General features: G+C 36.9%; 1 protein-coding gene across 2 annotated transcripts; it reads left to right on the forward strand.

Moving 5' to 3' along the window:
* Window positions 1–6,858: 6,858 nt before the first annotated feature.
* On the forward strand, window positions 6,859–20,373 carry ctps1b (CTP synthase 1b). 2 transcript variants are annotated; one of them, XM_052144654.1, is made up of 18 exons: window positions 6,859–7,168; window positions 7,681–7,862; window positions 8,011–8,181; window positions 8,370–8,470; window positions 15,480–15,596; window positions 15,744–15,827; window positions 15,913–15,993; window positions 16,103–16,254; window positions 16,370–16,502; window positions 16,650–16,738; window positions 17,648–17,742; window positions 17,848–17,910; window positions 18,009–18,052; window positions 18,150–18,246; window positions 18,401–18,456; window positions 18,550–18,646; window positions 18,732–18,876; window positions 20,225–20,373. In XM_052144654.1, the coding sequence occupies exons 2-18, from the start codon at window positions 7,697–7,699 to the stop codon at window positions 20,289–20,291; spliced, it is 1,758 nt and encodes a 585-aa protein (XP_052000614.1). In that variant the 5' UTR covers window positions 6,859–7,168; window positions 7,681–7,696; the 3' UTR covers window positions 20,292–20,373. The 2 variants fall into 2 exon arrangements, with proteins under 2 accessions (XP_052000614.1, XP_052000613.1); XM_052144653.1 differs by having other exon boundaries at window positions 6,861–7,168; window positions 20,213–20,359.
* Window positions 20,374–20,444: the final 71 nt, after the last annotated feature.

Raw genomic sequence — 20,444 nt, forward strand, 5'->3', positions numbered from 1 at the left:
AATGTGTTCGAAGCATGCTAACTATGATGGCTTTGAGGTACTCTTATTGTACAGTCAACGGCTGGCACAAAGACAAGGACTGCATGTGTGTTGACAAAATTGCACATACTGTGCTGATGACGAAATGTGCGTGTGTGGAGCGATCAGCAACGCGGACAACCAAAGTATACTTCGGCCTTTTGGACACCAGTAAAGGTCTCGATCGTATTTTGATTAAACATTTATGACTTTCCCAGATAAAAGAGCGCCATTTAAGGTGTTTACTTGACCACACACGTTTTCGGCTTATGACGCATAGTCGGATTAAGATCGTGCATGTAAACACTCTAAAATAATTGGTTAATTCGGTTCACAAAACTGATACGCCTTATTTTTTTCACAAATCAGATTGATCCGTTCAGCTTGATGACTCAATGATCCAGTTGCATTTGTTTTGAACCTTTACTGGAAGGTAAAGGGTTTATTAAAATAAATGTGTTATGCAAATATTTAGGAACGTGGTGACTGTATTGCTTCTTTTTTTGTGGTGATATGGCACTTCTATTGGTAAAGAAGCCATTTTCAAGGAATTTACAGGCACAGTGGCACCTAACTGCAGTGAATGATGCCAAGGGATACTTCTGTCCAACGTATACAACCATCAGCATCCAAAAGCTATTTATAGCTTGTAATGAATGTATGTGCTAATAAATATTATGTGATGATTGTTGATTTATGCTATGGAATGAAGATATAACTAAACAGATACCTTAAAAACAACTTATCACTTTGATTCACCAGGGCACTTATACCATGGGGTGAAGTAAACAATAAGATGGTGTAAATGTGTTACTTCATAGTCTTAAAACAGCGTGAAAAGTAAATATTTGTTGCTCTATTGTTTTTCCCCCCATAATGTAATTATGTATGTTCAAAATAAAATTTTGATTTCCTCCATTGGAAAAATGACATTTGTGTTATTTGATATTTCTCTAAGTACACTGAACTCAGTCAGTCTCCATATCCTCCAGCTTACAGAATCTGATTGGCTACAGACAACTTCACCCTTCCCATGGTTGTCCACAGCAATCTGTCACTCCCGTGTGACGGTAACATCTGTGTATGGCCGTCTGTAGGATTAACACTGACAAAAGGGCAGGCTGCAACCTCCACGATGACTCTAGACTAAGATGCTTCATCCGCTCTTTTTCTAGTTCATATGACAGACACAATCTGATATCTTAGATACATTTACTCATTCTGGGATTTTAAACTACAATGTGTGTGTGTGTTTTTTTTTTTTTTTTTTGTAGAGGTCAACAGATACTGTAAATTTAACAATACTGGTTATTTTTAATGTTTTACTGTGTAATAACCAATACAGATACTATTTTCAATTGTCTTATTTTTGCTATTTGACATTAAAAATAACAATAGACTACAACAATAAAAATATAACATTTGTATACATAGTGCATGACAATCCCTTCAAATATGTATTTGTGAGTAATCGCATAATTTTAGGGTAGTTAACACGTTAACAAATGTACAGCTTTAAACATATATATTAATCACATTCATTTATAATTATTATTATTATTACTGAGTAGCAAAGTCAATTATGTAAATTATGACAAATGTCATGTTTCAGAGCTATGAACATTTTTAATTGGCAAGCGACTCACTTATATTGAGTGCTATACTTTTGATTTATTAGTAGAACTGATAACAAATTAAATAGAAAAGTGTGAGAAAATATCAGTCAAACTGATCTAGCTCAGATTTTTGCTTTATAAATTTAGTTTACATATACAGTAAATGTCTGATGCAGCTATAGTCTATTCTTGTAAGTAACTACATGGGTGTTAGTAAATATTCTAACTTAGATCACACATGTATTAATCAAAAGCTTTTTCAAAATGATTTGAGAACGCAGAAGCCACGAATTTGAAATGAGCATACTTTTTAAACTCTCTAAAATGAATACTTTATAATATGTTTTTTAAAACAAGAGTGAACTGAAGTGGGGTGCACTGTACTTCAGAGATTTGTAGGTCATTTTCCCTCGCTGTTTTGACTCCATGGGGTGAGGACACAGTCTCTTGGACTGTACATGGGCGACAGGTGGCGAATCAGCAGTGCTTCCCTAATCATGCTGGAACTGTGCGTGTGAGTGTGTTGCCGGTGGTATGGATCTAAACACAATTTATTTTTCATTTCTGATTACTTTTACATTTCAAAATTAAACATTTTATATGATAAATGGTATAACTCCTTACTGTTTTTTTTATTTTTCATTATACAGTCCTATATGTGATAAGTGTTCTTCTGCATACATGTAAATTAAAAGGTCCTTCTTGTGTGAAATCCTGTGGGTGACTTGAGACTGCCCTTGTCATGCTGTCTACTCATCAGGAAGGGATTGTACAGTGTGTTCATATGTACATAACAAAATGATTAGATAAGACACAAGAGTGACAAAGAGTCTCTTGTTCACGGGTTTAACATCTGACTAGTGAATGGTGAGTGTTCTAAGTTTATGGTGCAGGATCACATGCTACTAACTATGTTTCATCAAAACAGGATTTCATAAATAACATTCATTATCCTGACAGCCAATGGCTTCCTTGAGGTTTTTTAATGGGACAGACCACCATTCTTGACTCAATATATCTATGGCTGAGTTCGGATTTGGATACAGCTATATTACTCGTACTATTTCGCCATAGACTCATATGGCAGAAATAGTTAGAGTAGTATGACTGGTATGCCATTCCGAACTAAACCATTGACACTGCAGTGTATACTACACACTAATTTACATTAGTTGTTTTAAACCAGACCTGTACGCATCCTTGTGTGCACTTTCACGATTTTTTACTTCATTCCAAATGCAAACCTCATTCTTTTAACATAAACACACACCTGCAGTACAAATACAAACAATAAAACCACAAAGCATTCAGAATATACACTTGCAGCCTTGTTTCTAAACAGAGATCCAGGGATTTCTACTCATTGCGGATTATGCAGATGAGCTAAATACACATGAAGGGTGCGTTCTGTGCGGACACCAAACCATAGTTTATATATTTTCACTTAATTGCACAATCCTCTAATTTCCAGACCTCCCCTAACAAGACCACTACGGTGTAGGGCAGTGTATGTCGTTAGCAAGCACGCATTTGTCTGTAATAACAGGTGACAGAGTACTGGCTCTGGTAGGGTCAATGCTCAATAACAACACAAAAAGGTGGGCAAAATAATACTGGTATATTAAAATGATTTAGGGATATTGTACAGTGTTTCTTTGGTTGAAAACAGGGAGATTATTCTTCAGCACAACATGCTCTCTTTCTCATTTTACCCACCTTCATAATCAAATTAGGGTTCATTCCAGGCTGAGGACTGTAGTCATGCACAGGCGCACAGTCGACTACGCCCTCCAACTGCATTTGTTTTCCTCTTGAATTGTGGCTTTTATTGAGAGGATGTTGTGGGTGGATTCTGAGCTCACAGCCCTGTAAAAGTGGACATTAGATTGTCTTCGTTCTGTCATGCCAGTAACAAACCTGTTTATTAGCCACCACGTGAATAAATGTCAAATACAACAGTTGTTAGCATAGTAAAACATGTACAATATATTACACACGATTTCCAAAATAGATGGGGTTTCCTTGACACTAGTTTATAATGTAAAATCCTTATTAAGGGAAACATAAAATACAAGTCACATTTAAACACCCAAAAATGTAAGTTCTGTCATCATTTACTCACCTTGCTTAAATCCATATCTTCAGAAGTGATATTATAAGTGTTTTTTAAAAGCAGATCAATATTTAAGTCAATCGCCACTTTCACTTTCTTTTTCTTTTGTTTTTGGAGATTCACATATGATGTGCATATCGTCACCTACTGGGCAGGGAGGAGAATTTATAGTAAAAAAGGACTTAAATATAAATCTGTTTCTCACCAACAACTATCATATCGCTTCTGAAGACATGGATTTAACCACTGGAGTTGCGTGGATTACTTTTATATTCCCTTTATATGCTTTTTGAAGCTTTACAATTTTGGTACCATTCACTTGCATTGTAATATTCTAAAATATATAGATTTTAAATATTCTACTAATAAAAAATCATTATTTGTGTTCAGTCGAAGAAAGAAAGTCATACACATCTGGGATGGCAGGAGCGTAAATAATGAGAACATTTTCATTTTTGGATGAACTTTCCCTTTAATACCAGGTGTAAACAGGGGTCATAGGGGTTCGGAACGACATGAGCATGAGTAAATGATGAAAGAATTAAAAATGTTTTGGGTGTACTATTCCTTTAAGTCATGCTTTTTTAAATAGTGGGCCTTTTTTTAAAGGTGGACTTAAGCCCATCTTGCATAATAGTAACAGCTCTAAATGTGTGAGTCATTCAGAGCTACTGTATGAAGATCTGCAAGCACCCGTGCAGTTCTAGATCTGGCATAATTATCTCCCAACACTTAAGTAAGTCCAATGTGACACACCTTAATGGAGAGCCAGTACAGGCTAAACCACAGTGCGCTATAATTAGATGAATAATAATCATACCTAAACCCAGCTGTCGCTGGGGGAGAGACATCTAGGCTATTGACTGAAATATATATAAATTATTAGATGAATTATAGTCTCTGAATAATTAATTTGATCTTTTTGGAGGAAATTATTGGCAAAATCTTCAATAATAACATGTGCGACTCATTTTCAGATGTTAATCATTATTTCATATGGGGAAGATGAGTGTGTGAAAATCATGTTCAATCACAACCACATGTCATTTAGAATGAGGTACTTGGCAAAACTATCCAGCTTTGATGTCTCTGGTCATTACAGTTTGTCCAATTTTCATCCATCATGTTCACTTCCAAGAGTGCTGCTGTTGACCAAAAAACACCACCACCACCACCACCAACAACTACATTTGAAACCAAGACTGAAAGCATGCACTCTATTTACTCAGCACATGTTTCATGTAAGCTTAACGCATAAATCTATTTATTGAGGCGGCATGCGGCAACATTGATGATTCTTATGACGAAATGTGGCGCCATCTAGTGGCAATAAATAAACAAACATCATGGTAAAATTGTTCGCGCGACTCCTCCTCCAACCGTCAACGACGTGACGTCACATACTGCATATGGCCAACATAGCTATTTGTTCTCTTGTCTTGCCATTCAGATTTAATTCAGAGGCTTATTTAGCTGGTTTTCCACTCTTCGTAGTGACCTTTACTCTATTTTCTAATATCCGTTTTTTTTTCCCCAAATTAAATGATTAACCATTTATAACAGTAAAATTGTGGATGTTTGCCACAGCAATGGTCCTTTTACATGAGTGGTCAGGTGAAATATGTTTAAAATATTAAGATATTCTGTAAATGTCTCAGCATTTCCGTTTTCAACAGCAGTCAGACACTGAATGTAGACGTTGTTTCCATTACACGTTCACAATGTTAAAACAGACTTTCGGGATACAATGTTTGAAGACATTTGCACATTTATAGGTGTTTATATGCACATCTTACTGTAAATAGTGCTGTTTAGGCTGCAGTCCAAAAACCTGGATGGGAATGAGCATTTTGCCCCATGGATTTTATAGTTTTAAAGTTTTTTATTTTATCAGAGATTCTTAATTTAAATACCTCCGCGGCTCTATCATGGTAGAGAACGCAATCGTCAACTACCGTGTTACGACAGTAAGTCGTTGTTTGCGGATACCATAACAATTTATGGGGAGAACCGTAAACTGACAGCTACCTGTCTCAAAATTGTCATTATCTTCTCTTATAAAACAGCAATTTAATCGTTGTAAGCTCCACACATAGTCCATTCCAAAATAATTGTTTCGTGTAAAATATGTTGAAGATTAGCGGACATTCGGTCAATATATTAAGTGATGAGCTGTTTCCTCACAAAAGCGGTTTACTCAGCACACTGAAGCATCTCCTCAATAGACATCTTGTCTCCTCGACAGTGTGCCAAAATGTATATGGGACCGCCGCGTTACGCCATTTATTTATGCTGAGTTATGATACTTTGACTATATTGACTAAAATAACGTCAGTGGTAAACATTACTTGAAGATATTTGGACGTTTTCGTCTACAACACAAACGGCATACAGTCACCTTAAATGTGAACTTTGGAGATTCAAAATTCACGTTTGATTTTTATCCCTGATATCTTATTTTACTTATAATTTGCAAACCCCCATTATAAAAACCCCATACGAGGTGAAATGCGAGCCCAAACATAATTTCTGATAACATCTTTATTTACAGCAAGTAACAATACGTTAATATAATTACATGTTATTAAATGTGCATTATGTTATATATTTACTGTACTAAAGCTTATTTGTTATAATATGTTTGAGATTTAGGAAACATGCTACATTGGACTAATGCTACAACTAGTACATTCTACATAGAAATGTCCGTTCCGGGCCTGAATTTCTTTTTGTAGCCTGTGTGATCCCTCCCACTGCCCATTTCCCAATAGTATTTCGACACCCCGGGTTGCCAGATTTGAAAAAAGTTAGCGGGCAATCACGCTGCAGGCTAGGAAGCCATCTAGCTAATATTGACAGAGTAATACAAAATTCCCATGAGCTGGTTTATAATGTGAAAATAAATAAAGCTTTGCAAAGGTATACATTAGCTGATCAACGTACAGTCTAAGGCTCGTCGCTTGCCATTGTCAGATGCTCGTTCCTGTTGCGTGTCTTTAACCTGGCAACCCGCATGAGCTTCAAGTCTGGGGAGGAGAGGAGGGGGCGGGGAAGACAACTCTCCAATATTTTGAATTTGGACTGCAGTACCCATTTTAAACGCTTGATGTCAATGTTAAATATTGCTTCTTTGTGTTACAAAAATGAACAGACGAATTTAATTGTTGTAACACGTTTTAGATTTTCATACCGTGTTCATTCTACGTTTCTAACACTTTCAGTATCATGGTAACGTATGTGTGGAGTGGCAAAGGCAAGCTAGTGTTGGAACCTCTAGTATCAGATCTCCCACACCACGTGTTGTTTTGGCGCTTCACCACGTTCCATTGACACCCACACAGACGTGAAGATGGCACATTCCTACCGAATCATTTGACGTTTTTAATCTGTGGTTTTATATATTTGACAAGCAGGAGTTCAGGTACAGTTAAAATTCATTTTATTTTCATGTGTTCTGCCTGCGTTCCACCTCGCGAGTTCACTGCAATGTTATGTAATATACATATGTGGGTCTCTTTTGAGGTTTATTAGTAAATCTGATTAAACCAACTGAAACGTATATACTTTATAGTATATGTCGACGCACGTGATGCATTAGTGAAGGAACTGATATGTGTGTGCACGTATATTGGTTCAGTTCTGTTTACAAGGTCATCATGGTTTTACAGTTTGTCCTCTCTGAACATTACATTTACCTGCCATGTCCAGTTTTATTGGTTATTATGGTCAGTTTATTCTTCCCTCCAAAAATGTATTGATTTACTTTAATTGTGTAAATGTCACTTTCTAGTATTGAGATCTTGTTTAAATTCATGTTCACGTGGGGTGACGCAGTTGTTATTCTGTCCAGTAGGTGTTTGTGCCTTTTACAGTGCATCTATTATAATGACGTTATTCTTAAAATAAACATCACTGTCTTTCTAACATTGATAGACGCTGTTTATAGACGATGAAGTACATTCTGGTGACAGGAGGTGTGATATCTGGCATTGGTAAAGGGATCATAGCCAGCAGTGTGGGCACAATACTTAAATCATGTGGCCTGCATGTCACTGCTATAAAGATTGACCCCTACATCAATATTGATGCTGGCACATTTTCTCCCTACGAACATGGTGAGTACAAACCTAGATGTTTAACTTTATAAGACTCAGCCCTTTTACCTAATTTTATTTGTTATTTTTTTCAAGTAATAACATTTACATTCATGTCTTTGGCAGATCCAACATGACTTTGCTCTTGTTTATGTTCTCTTTTTAACAGGTGAAGTATTTGTGTTGGATGATGGTGGTGAAGTTGACTTGGATTTAGGGAACTATGAACGTTTTCTGGACATCAGGCTAACCAGAGACAACAATCTGACTACAGGGAAGATCTATCAGTCTGTTATAACCAAGGAGAGGAGAGGAGATTACTTGGGCAAAACTGTACAAGGTGAGTTATATAATGAAGTCACAAAGACATGCTTAAATTTTGACCACAAATAAGAAAATTGGCATAAATCTTATCTATGTTATGTGAGCCTTTTTTTATGCCCTTCTGTGATCATATTACAAAGGTTTGCATGTGTGATGGAATATGGGTAAAAAAAAAATGTTTTACTTTTTTTTTTTTTTTTTAAGTGGTACCACACATTACCGATGCCATTCAGGAATGGGTCATGCGCCAGGCTAAGGTCTCCGTGGATGATGATGGTATTGAACCAGAAGTTTGTGTTATTGAAGTAAGAGTTTTTTTATTTTGTGCTGTCAGTGCCCTCCCACTTTTCCAGCCGTGTGGGCTCCGAAAGTATTTTTCCCATTCATTTTTTGTATAGGCTTTTAATGAAATCCTCCGTTGTAGCCATGTACTAAACCAACCAGTTTCAAGGTAAATCACCACATTACAAACTTTGTTTTAAGCAAAAAAACTATTTTAAAATCAACAAAAAGACAAAGGTACAAGACTGTGTTCTTACATTCTTTCATGAGGTCACAAACCCATGAACACATGAAACATTGCTAATTATGTAATCAAATAAAAAACAGTGGAAATATATAAAACTGTTCATTTTAGGTTGCCAGTTATAAGTATAGAAACAATATATTTTACATTTATCGCAAAATATTCCATTATGTACAAATAAATAAGTAGTTTAAAGTTGAAGGGAGGCAGACTTGGTTTGCGTCATTCACAATGCTCATGGGAGTGGGTGGTCGCTCCTGGGCTCGTTTCGCAGGACATTTTGACCGTGGTTCTCTGATTAATGAAGCTTTCTCTGCTGGACCATGGGTAATGTCTTGTAGATGTTAACCAGGAATTCCGCTATCAAACACAATTTTTAAACAATGAAGTTGAAATTACTCAGACTGATGGCTTCAACAGAAGCATATACCATCGGTGAACAACCTTTGAGCTTACGGTAGGTCTATCTTTTGGCACTATTCCACTGCACGTTGCATGGTGATTTTACACAAGTGTAATAGTTAAATTTGTCTGGTTGTTTTAGATGCAAGCTTAAATAAAGTGAAACTTTCAAGCAGAGTATAAAGTTAACATACCATCCTCCATCATGGAGTCCAGGGCACTCTCCACGGTTCGTTTGCCGCTAATGAGAGGAACACCTCCTTTATTGACCACAGCATGGTTTTGCACACAGCCATTTTTTTTTTTTACAATTTGAATGTCGCGTGAACAAATGATACTGCTATTGCTGTAGCTAACTTTAAAACTAGCGATTTGATGTCCTGTGTCGAAAATACAGTGACGCTGTTAGTGACTATTCTCTCTGACCAATCAGTGATCAGTGGGGTTTTGACGTCACATTTAGTATTGGCACGCTACAGTGGAAAACGGCCATCAAGTGAGCCGAGTCGAGTTGTACCGTGCAGTGGAAAAGCCCCATAAAACAGTTTATAAGTTATCGTTGAAAACAGAGGTGTAAAGTATATAAGTATACTTATATAAAATACTTTAGTATTTTTAGGGGGGATTTGTACTTTTCTGGAGTGCAATTTAAATTGAATACTTGTACTTTTACTTAATTACATTTCTAGGGATGCCCCGACCAAAGATATTCCTAGTCGACTAGTAGTCGTTAATTTAAGCCATTAGTCGACTAGTCGTATCATGTTTATGATATTAATTTAATTGCTTATATGTTGGGGGGCATCAGAAAATGGTTTGAGTTCCAGGGCTGAGAAAGAATGTTACAAGTAACATTGCTAACACAGTTCAACATTACAGAGAAATACTAAACCATAATAATGAGCCTTTAAAATATACATTTTACAAGCGCACTCATGAAGCGAGCCACTGCGACACCGGAAAAAACTGTAACGATCTTGAACATGTCGGGAAAACCAGCAAGGAGACTGTCTGAACATTTTGTTAATTTATAGAGAGAAATGCACATTCGGATTGAGCAAACAGATGATGATATCGGGATCAACGATGGTCAGAGTGATCGCCAATATCAAGATGATATTTGGCTCGTTTTCTCATTAATCTATTACAATATTATTAGACTATTATTACTATTATCAAATTAATATTACAATAATTTGCCCGTAGACGCATGTACATGCGCTTGAAGAAACTCTTTATTATATTATTAAGTACAGATGACAGAAAAGCCCTCAATGTGCATGTTTGACGCGCTGATACAGAGGTGTGCAGTCTCGTGGAACGCGCATCTGTCACGATCCCTTGTTGTCTGCCCCGTGTTTCACTAGTCACCTTCATGGACTACAATTCCCATAATTCCCGGCCCTCTTCACTGCCAGCATATAGTCATTGTCCTCACCTGTTTGTGTATTTAAACCCTGTTTGTTTCCCAGTCATTGTCGATCGTTGAATGTGGATGTCTGGATGTAGATGTTTTGCCGTGTTTGCCCAGTTTGTCAATGTTACCTTTGCCCACCGTGGATGTTTCTCCAGCCCGTGTATTCTTGGTTGAGTTTCGAGTTTTGGTTTTGTTTTTCCCATCGTGCACGTTTCCTTTGTCCCAGTCTTGTTTGTCAATAAAAACCCGCACTTAGATCCTCACCCCTCGTCTGCCTCCTCCTGCTTTCGTAACAGCATCTAAGGATCTCACTCTTTGTTTCTGCCTTCTGATTATTTAAATTATTTTTTTATTTTATTTATACGAGTGCTGCAAATAGCCTCAGACATCTCAGCTCAGGAGGTGCTTTGAGTTCAGTTAACTTTATTTCCACAGAGTTTATTGTGAACGCAACACTGCAGCCTGTAAAAAAAAATACAAACTATATCAAATAATACAAAATATATAAAATAATACAAAAACACAATCACCTCGAACCATGATTTATATTTTAGTGATTATTATCGTCATTATAATTATTGTTTTTACATTTATTTATAGTAATGTTTTTGTATGCATAAGTAATTTTCCACTGCATGTTTAGATGGATTTTTGCCTGACGGTTAATGGAAAGGTTGTTACTTATATATTTTATTATTTACTTATTTGCTTTTTCGTTTGGAGTGCATTTTGAATTTAGAAATGTATTTGATTTTAAGTTTTTCATTTTTTTAAATAAATAATTTATTTTTTCAATGCAAAATCACTAAAACAAGAATATTCACCGATCCCTCAGTCCCAAGGTTTCCGATGTAATTGGATATATCTTGTGAAGGAGGGAACAAAACAAATTTATTCCCACACATGATATATTTTCCTGGATAACGAAATACCTGACGGTAGAGAATGCACAGATGAAGCTTCTTTGCCAGAGTTTGCCAGCATATGTTCACAACTGTTGTAAAGCCATCTTTCAAATAGTTGAACAACACAAAGTTTGAAATCAAGGTGTCTTGCTTTATTGTGTAGGCTTAACCCTAGCACTGCTTAATGAAAATTGTCCCATAGTACCACCTAGCGTCCAACCAGCGGTAATACCGGTGTTCTTCGTTTTCCTGCGGAGTTTGTTTTTCCGACCATTCAACCAATCAAAACTTGGTCGTCCAAGACTCTTCTCATCGACTACTGGTTAGTCGACTATCAGGGGGCAGCCCTATACATTTCCAAAGAATTTTTTTTAGTTTTTACTCCTTACAGTTTTATTCATACTTGAAACGTACTCATTAAGTTTTTGCCGCCTTTTCGCTGCATCCGACAAACGACAGATGACAGACCAGAGGTCTCGTTTCAAATAGTGCCACATAGCTGTGTGGAGTTCCGACCATCTGCAGAGGTGTAATTTCGGATCTGATTTGAGCTTCGGATACGGTTAAATATTTGTGCTACAGATTGGACAGCTATGAAGTAAAAAAATTATAATTTATATCGCATGTATATACACACACATCCATGGCCAAAAGTATTGGCAGTGAGATGAATGTTGTGTTTAGCAAAGTTTGCTGCTTCAGTATTTGTAGATAATTTTTTCGCATGTTTCTATGTTATACTGGAAAACAATGATAAACATTTCATAAGTTGTAAAGGCATTTATTGGCAGAAACCTTCATTATATGCAAAGAGTCAATATTTACAGTGTTGACCCTAGTTCTTCATAACCTCTGCAATTCGCTCTGGCATGCTGGATATCAGCTTCTGGGCCAAATCTTGACTGATGGAGAACCATTCTTGCCTTATTAGTGCTCGGAGTTGATCACAATTTGTGGGCTTCTGGTTGTACACTCACCTTTTGAGGATTGACCACAGTTTCTCTATGCGATTCAGATCTGGGGAGTTACCTGGCCACGGATCCAAAATTTCAATGTAATGCTCTCCGAGCCACTTCATTATCACTCATGCCTTGTGACATGGTGCTCCATCATGCTAGAAAATGCACGGATCATCACCAAATTGCTCCTGGATCGTTGGGAGAAGTTGTTCTTGCAGGACGTTTTGATACCATTCTTTATTCATGGCAGTGTTTTTGGGCAGAATTGTGAGAGAGCCCACTCCCTTGGGTGAAACGCAAACCCCACACATGGATGGTCTCAGGATGCTTCAAAGTTGGCACGACACAAGACTCATGGTAGTGTTCACCTTTTCTTCTCCGGACTATTGATTTTCCAGATGTCCCAAACAGTCTGAAGTAAAATAACTTTGCACAAGTCTTCTGCTGTCGAATCCTTTTACTTCCTGCTGAATTTCAATCTGTTCTTGATGTTTTTCTTGGAGAGAAGTGGCTTCTTTGCTACTCTTCTTGACACCAGGCCATTGTCCAAAAGTCTTCGCCTCACTGTGCGTGCAGATGCACTCACACCAACCTGCTGCAAATATTGAGCAAGCTCTGCACTGGTAGTGACACAATTCCATAGCTGACTCCGCAAGAGGAGATGGTCCTGGCGCTTGCTGGACACTCTGGGACGTCCTGAAGCCTTCTTCACTGCAGTTGAACCTTTCTCCTTGAAGTTCTTGATGATCCGGTAAATGTTTTTTTCAAGTGCAATATTCTTTGCAGCAATTTCCTTGCATGTGAGACCATTTTGATGCAAAGCGATGATGGCTGCACATCTTTCTTTAGAGGTAACCATTGCTAACAAGAACACAATGATTGGAAGCACTTCTTCCCTAGTTTGTAAAGATCAGTCTGCTCTTATAATCCGATCAGAATGATAGTGATTTCACCTGACTAGTACTCGTTCACACTTTCCCAGGTGCTGCTGATATAATTAGTGAAATGATGTTAGCTGGTCATTTTGTAAATTTGGGTTTTTGTGACAGTACATTTTTGATATATATAATAATAATAATAATAATAATAATAATATTATTGAAAGAAAAGGCTTTTGTAATTAAATGTGTACAAGTCATTTATTTCTACACTAGCCTTCATATTTAAATCATATCTGTGAAGTTCTATTCCCTATTTGCTGAATTTGTATTGTTTTTGTTAGGCAACTATTAATTATAATTTTACTATAAAACAAGAAATTATGATGATGATGATGATAATGATGATAATAATAATGATAATAAAATAATGGGATCAGAGTAAATATTAATTATTAATTTAATTGAATTCGTCCATCTGCTCTGCTTTGTCTGTCTCAAAGGGCTGGGTACTCTAACATCGCAATTAGTGAGTGCCTTCTCCCATGCAACAAACATTGCGTGACTGGCAACATTTTTGCTGAATAACATTATGTGGTTCATTACACATCTCAGGGCAGTTCCGAAATGAAATGTCCACTGTGTGCAGCTAAAAAAGAGTGAAATATTCTCCCGAACTGTATATGAGTTTTTATATGTCATAAGATAGCATTGTGTGAGGAACAGAGTGAAAAGTTAGTGTTTATTAACTGATAATATGCAGTTTTACTTGTGATTTGAGTGAAAGGGGATAAAAGTAATTGTTGTTTTAGCACCTGTAGTGTTCATTCCACGAGCAAAACGCTGTGTTACGTACAGGCCACATAAAAATTATTTAGCAAAAATGTAGTTTTTGTAACATTAATCTATGACCAGGTTGCCAATGCCACTGGAGGAGAAATACAACAGTAAAATGGTGATCGAATAGAAAACAAACCAATCGAATTTAACAACATCCTCTTTCACAAGGGTAGGTGAGCGGGTTATTGTTTTGTATATATGTTTGTGTCTTTTTTGTACTGTGTGGTTAACCTTTGTGTCTGTATAGATAGGTGCAGGACCCCCTTGAAAATGAGATGTTACATCTCAAGGGGTTATCCTGAAATAAATTCAATTCAATTCACACAATCTCCTCTCTTGAATTCATTCTAGCTAGGAAAAAAGTTCCTTTTAACTTTTTAATACTTAATTACAATTTAATGTGAATACTTTTTACTCTTAATCAAGTATGTTTTTGGCTAGATACTTGGACTTTTAATTAAGTAAAATTTTCACTCCGTATCCATACTTTCACCTAAGTATAATTTCTGAGTACTTTTTACACCCCTGATTGAAAATCTATACGTCTATGAAAAAATGGAATGGGATTTTTACTTCCCGAACCAGACTGTTGCACTCTATTTCGAACAGTTTAAGTCATTGCTGCTAAATAAGATGCCACTTAGTTACCAAATTAAAAATGTAATGTAGTGTGAATTTGTTCAATAAAGATATGAGAAAATGTATATGTGACTTTTACAGTAACTTAAAGGTGCTATATGTAATATTTTACTGTACTAAATCATTAAATGACCATAATATGTCATTAGAGAATTAGGAAACATGCTAAGTTGAAATACTGGCTTCTACGATAACAATGCTACAGCCAGTATATTCTACTTTAAAGTTTCCATTCTGGGCTGAAATTTCTGTTTATGTTTTTGGCTATGTGATCCCGCCCACTCACTAATAGTATTTCGACACCGCCTTGTTGCCAGATTTGAACATGTTTGCAGGCAAACAACACTGCATGCTGCAGCCATGGTAGCCAGCAAACAAACTGGATCATGAAAAAATCCACACAAGCTGGTTTATAATTTGCAATGAATAAAGACATTGCAAACATATACATTAGCTGATCAACTTACAGTGTAAAGCTCGTCGCTTGATATTTTCAGTTTCGCTCATTCCTGTTGAGTGTCCTCATTCTGGCAACCCACTTGAGCTTTGAGTCTGGGGCAGGGCTGACAACTCTCCAATATTTTGAATTTGGACTGCAGTACCCATTTCAAACGCTTGTTGTCAATCTTACATTTAATAAAATCTACATTAGCACCTTTAATGGAAAGTTAGCTCAAATACACCTACAAACCTCACAAATTTTCTTCCATCACTGTTGGAGGAATAATTGTATTATTTTTTTCCACAGCTTGGAGGTACAGTTGGAGACATTGAGAGTATGCCTTTCATTGAAGCCTTTAGACAGTTTCAGTTTAAAGTGAGACGGGAGAACTTTTGCAACATCCATGTTAGCCTTGTCCCTCAGGTAAAAGAAACAAGGTCAAATTTGTCATACTATATTTTTTTCACTAGTAGTTTTATCTAAACAACTGTAGCATAAGTAGTTATGTTGAGGAACAGTACAATTTAAAATTTTTTATATGATGTCATGGTCTCTTGTATGTATTGTCAGCCTAATTCTACTGGAGAACAGAAAACCAAACCCACACAGAACAGTGTTCGAGAGCTTCGAGGACTTGGCCTATCTCCTGACCTGGTCAGTCTTTACCCTTAATTATATCCTGTAAAGAGCTAGTCAAATACCCGTTAGTCCAAAGCCTCTGAGATTTTTTTCTTTGCAGATTGTTTGTCGTTGCACGACTCCATTGGAAACTGCTGTCAAAGAGAAGATCTCCATGTTTTGCCATGTAGAACCTGAACAGGTACACACAAGACACCTAGTTAACAGTTAAGAGCTAGTTGTGATGGACATTACCATCTTGGACTCAACTGAGACCTTTTTTTGTACACCCTTTACAACTTTGTCTGCAGGTGATCTGCATACATGATGTCTCCTCCATCTACAGAGTACCTTTACTCCTGGAGGATCAGGGTATAGTCAGCTACTTGTGCCGCAGACTGGACTTGCCCATCCAGATGAGACCTCGTAAAATGCTCACAAAGTGGAAAGAGATGTCGGACAGGTTTGAGCTGTTTGAATCCTCCGTGCTGTGCAAACACCCCCCTAAACTGCACAATCTTCTGACAGTGGCATGGCTGTTTGTTTTATGTTTTAATCGGTCTCTCTATGTTCTCTAGGTCTGACCGACTCTTGGAACAAACATCTATTGCTTTAGTAGGCAAGTACACTAAGCTATCGGATTCTTATGCCTCAGTGATTAAAGCACTGGAGCACTCTGCCCTCGCTATCAACTACAAGCTAGAGGTCAAGGTAAGGAACTTCAGAGAAACCAGTGGTGCTGGAATTTTAGTTTAGAGTTTATGCAACAAAAAAAAGTGTTGGGCCTTTTGCATGTACTAAACATTTGACATGTTTTTGTTTGTAATGCAGTGTGATATTAGACATTTTTCATTTTAGTACATAGATTCTGCAGACCTGGAGCCAGCAACATTGCAGGAGGAGGCAGTAAAGTACCATGAGGCCTGGCAGAAGCTCTGCAGTGCTGAGTAAGTATGTTCTCTTAAATAACACTGTCACTAGACACTGTTGCACTCTCCCTTGTCCATCAACTGAGAGCATTTAGAACATTTTAATTTTGTGTTCCATTTATCTAGCATAATTCACCCAAAAATGTAAATTATCTCATGAATTACTCACCCTCGTGCCATCCCAGATGTGTATGACTGACTTTCTTCTGAAGAATATCTCAGCTCTGTAGGTCCATACACTACGAGTGAATGGGGTCCAAAACTTTTGACTTCAGTGGTTTAATCCATGTCTTCTGAAGCAATCCGTTCAATTATGGGTGTGAATAAATCAAACTGTTACTCCTTTTTCACTGTACATCTCGCTATTGCAGCGCAATCATAATGTCAAGCTCAATTACACTTCCTAGTTCTTGAAGCATGCACAGAGCGCTAGATGGCACTAAGAATTGTAATTGAGCTTGACATTAGCAGTCTCCTTGGCAATTATGATTTCAAGATTTATAGTGAACAAGGAGTTACATTTTTGGTCTGTTCTCACTCAAAACATATTGGATCGCTTCAGAAGACATGAATTAAACCACTGGAGTCTTATGGATTACTTTTATACTGCCTTGTGTTTTTTTTTTTTGGAGCTTCAAAGTTCTGGACCCCATGCACTTGCATTGAATGGATCTACAGAGCTGAGGTATTCTTCGAAAAATCTTTTTTTGTGTTCTGCAGAAAATGTTGTACACAAATAGGATGGTATTAGGGTGATTAAATGATGAGAGAAATTTCCTTTTGGGGGGAACTAACCCTTTATTTACTATTAGTGTTAGCTGTGTGATGATATAGTTGTGTGTCCCTTTGTTTTGAAAAATCACTGGTTTACTTGACTTTGAGGTTGTTTGTTTGAATGTGTATTTAAATGTTGAATTGTGTTGTTAGTGGAGTACTTGTTCCTGGAGGATTTGGTGTGCGAGGCACTGAGGGGAAAATCCAAGCCATTAACTGGGCGAGGAAGCAGAAAAAGCCATTTTTAGGTAACAAATCTCTGTTTATTAAGCTAGCAATCCTGCGACAGTTTGTGCAAAATATGATGTTTTGACAGCATGCCTTCAATGGTTAAATTTGACATCGTATTGCAGGTGTTTGTTTGGGCATGCAGCTGGCAGTGTGTGAATTTGCTCGTAATGTACTTGGCTGGGAAGGTAAGAGAACCGATACAAGCTTTTCTGATTAGTTTTTCAAATCAAACAGTGTGTTTTATTGATTACCTAAAATTGTTATACTCCTTATCTCTAAACAGATGCCAATTCTACAGAATTTGATCCTGAAACAAAGCATCCTGTGGTAGGTGGTGATTTAGTGAATTTTTGTGTGCATATCTACTGTATGTAATCATTCCATTTGTGTGGTGAGATGAGATTTATCATGTAGTTAAATGCAGGTGATTGAAATGCCAGAGCACAATCCTGGGCAGATGGGTGGAACCATGCGTTTGGGGAAAAGGCGGACCGTATTCAGAAGCACCTCTGGTGTTCTTCGTAAGTTTTTTTTTTTGCCTGCAGGAAATATGTAAATGTCATGAATCAAAAAAATAAAAATATGGTTTAATGATGTTCATATTTGTATACAGCATGCTAAACTGATATTTGAAATGAAGGACACATTTGTTTTACTCTCATTGTTTTGTTGTAGGTAAGCTGTATGGAGATGCTGAATATGTTGATGAAAGGCACAGACACCGTTTTGAGGTTCACAAAAATATGTATATAAAAAAAAAGTACTGATATTTTAATATTACGATCCATTTGTTCACATAGTTCCATTTGCATCACATTTTCCAGGTGAATCCAGAACTGAAGCACCACTTTGAGGATAGAGGGTTCCGATTTGTGGGTCAGGATGTGGAGGGGGAGCGAATGGAGATCATTGAACTTGATGGTCGGTGAATGTCCAATTTCTTTACCCATGTGTGGAGAGGTTTTCAGTCAGCATTAGATTCAGCTAATTTCTTCTGTCTTGGCAGATCATTGTTATTTTGTCGGCGTGCAGTACCACCCAGAGTTCACCTCTCGTCCCATTAAACCTTCACCTCCTTATTTTGGCCTTCTACTGGCAGCTTCTGGGAAACTACAGAGCTACCTGCAGAAAGGCTGTCGGCTCTCACCTCGGTAATTATGGTCTAGTGGACTGACTTAATTTTACAAGTTACTTACTTCATAACTATATGCATTTAATGACAAGTGCTTAGAAAGTTAAAGGGATAGTTCACCCAAAAATAAAAGATTCTCTCATCATCTCATGCCACTTAGACTGTACAGTGCTGTGCAAAAGTTTTAGGCACTAGTGAAAAATGTTGCATAGTGAGGATGTCTTTAAAAATAATGCCATAAATAGTTTTCGTTTATCAGTTAACATCATACAAAGTCCAGTAAACAAAGTTAAATCAATATTTGGTGTGACCACCTTTGCCTTTAAAATAGCACCAATTCTTCTAGGTACACCTGGACACAGTTTTTCTTGGTTGTTGGCAGATAGGATGTATCAAGCTTCTTGGAAAATCTGTTTCGGCAGTCTCAATTGCTTCCGTTTCTTCTTGTAATCCCAGACTGACTCAATATTTAGTGGGGGGTTCTGTGGGGACCATGCCATCTGTTGCAGGGCTCCCAGTACTTCTATTCTATTTGCAAAAGTAATGTTTGGGATTCTAAAATGTATATTTCCTATTGACACACTAAAGCTGAAAATATAAATAAACATCTTAAGACAAATGTTCTTTTGAAGCATCTTATGTGCCTTAGATTTTTGCACAGTACTGTTTTTGACTTTATTTCTTCTGCAGAACACTAATGAAGATTTTTAGAAGAATTTCACCATACAATGCAAGTGAATGGTGGTTAGAACTTTGAAGGTCCATAAAGACTCCAGTGTTTAAATCATTGTCTTCAGAGGTGATGTGATGGGTGAGGGTGAGAAACGGGTAAGTATTTAAGTCCTTTTTTTTTTTTTTACTATAAATCTCAAGTTTTACTTTTCCACATTCTTTTGTTTTGGACACTCGCATTCTTCATGCATGTCGCCACTTAAATATGTATCTGTTTTTCACCCACACCTATCATAGTACTTATGAAGATATGGATTTAACCACTGGAGTCATATGGATTACTTTGAAGCTCAAAAAGCACATAAATGCAGCATCAAAGTTTTGTCCAATGCAAATTAATGCTTCATTGTATGGAGCTGAGATATTCTTCAAAAAATCTTTGCTTTAAGCAAAACACAAAAAAATGTGTACACATCTAGGATGGCATGAGGGTGAGTAAATGATAAGAGAATTTTCATTTTTAGGTGAACTGTGCTTTTAATGCGTGAAATATGAGCTTTTTTTTTTAGTGGTGATAAGCTGTATGTTATGTCTTGAAACTTTTTTGTTTTCTCTCTCTCTCTCTCTCTCTCTCTCTCTCTCTCTCTCTCTTTTTTTTCTCTCTCTTTCTTACTTACTTTAAGGGACACTTACAGTGACCGCAGTGGCAGCAGCTCGCCAGACTCTGAGATCTCTGAAATCAAATTTCCATCACTTTCTTAAAAAGAAAACACCCACACAGTAATTGAAAATGTGTAATTTTATGAAAGTATTCATTGAAATGTATGAATTTGAATAAATTAATAATAACTTTAATGTCATTTTTCAGGAAAATTATATTTTTGATACATGATATTTAAAATATGCATACATGTG

This window comes from Xyrauchen texanus, chromosome 15 (assembly GCF_025860055.1).
Source record: "Xyrauchen texanus isolate HMW12.3.18 chromosome 15, RBS_HiC_50CHRs, whole genome shotgun sequence".
In the NCBI taxonomy this organism is placed as follows: Eukaryota; Metazoa; Chordata; class Actinopteri; order Cypriniformes; family Catostomidae; genus Xyrauchen; species Xyrauchen texanus.

Bases quoted from the DNA above. Each gene is read 5' to 3' on its own strand.
- ctps1b (XM_052144653.1), top strand. From the start codon at position 7,697: ATGAAGTACATTCTGGTGACAGGAGGTGTGATATCTGGCATTGGTAAA. The intron at 16,255-16,369 runs GTTTGAGCTGTT...TATGTTCTCTAG, and splicing joins TGGAAAGAGATGTCGGACAG to GTCTGACCGACTCTTGGAAC. The intron at 16,739-17,647 runs GTAAGTATGTTC...TTGTGTTGTTAG, and splicing joins CAGAAGCTCTGCAGTGCTGA to TGGAGTACTTGTTCCTGGAG.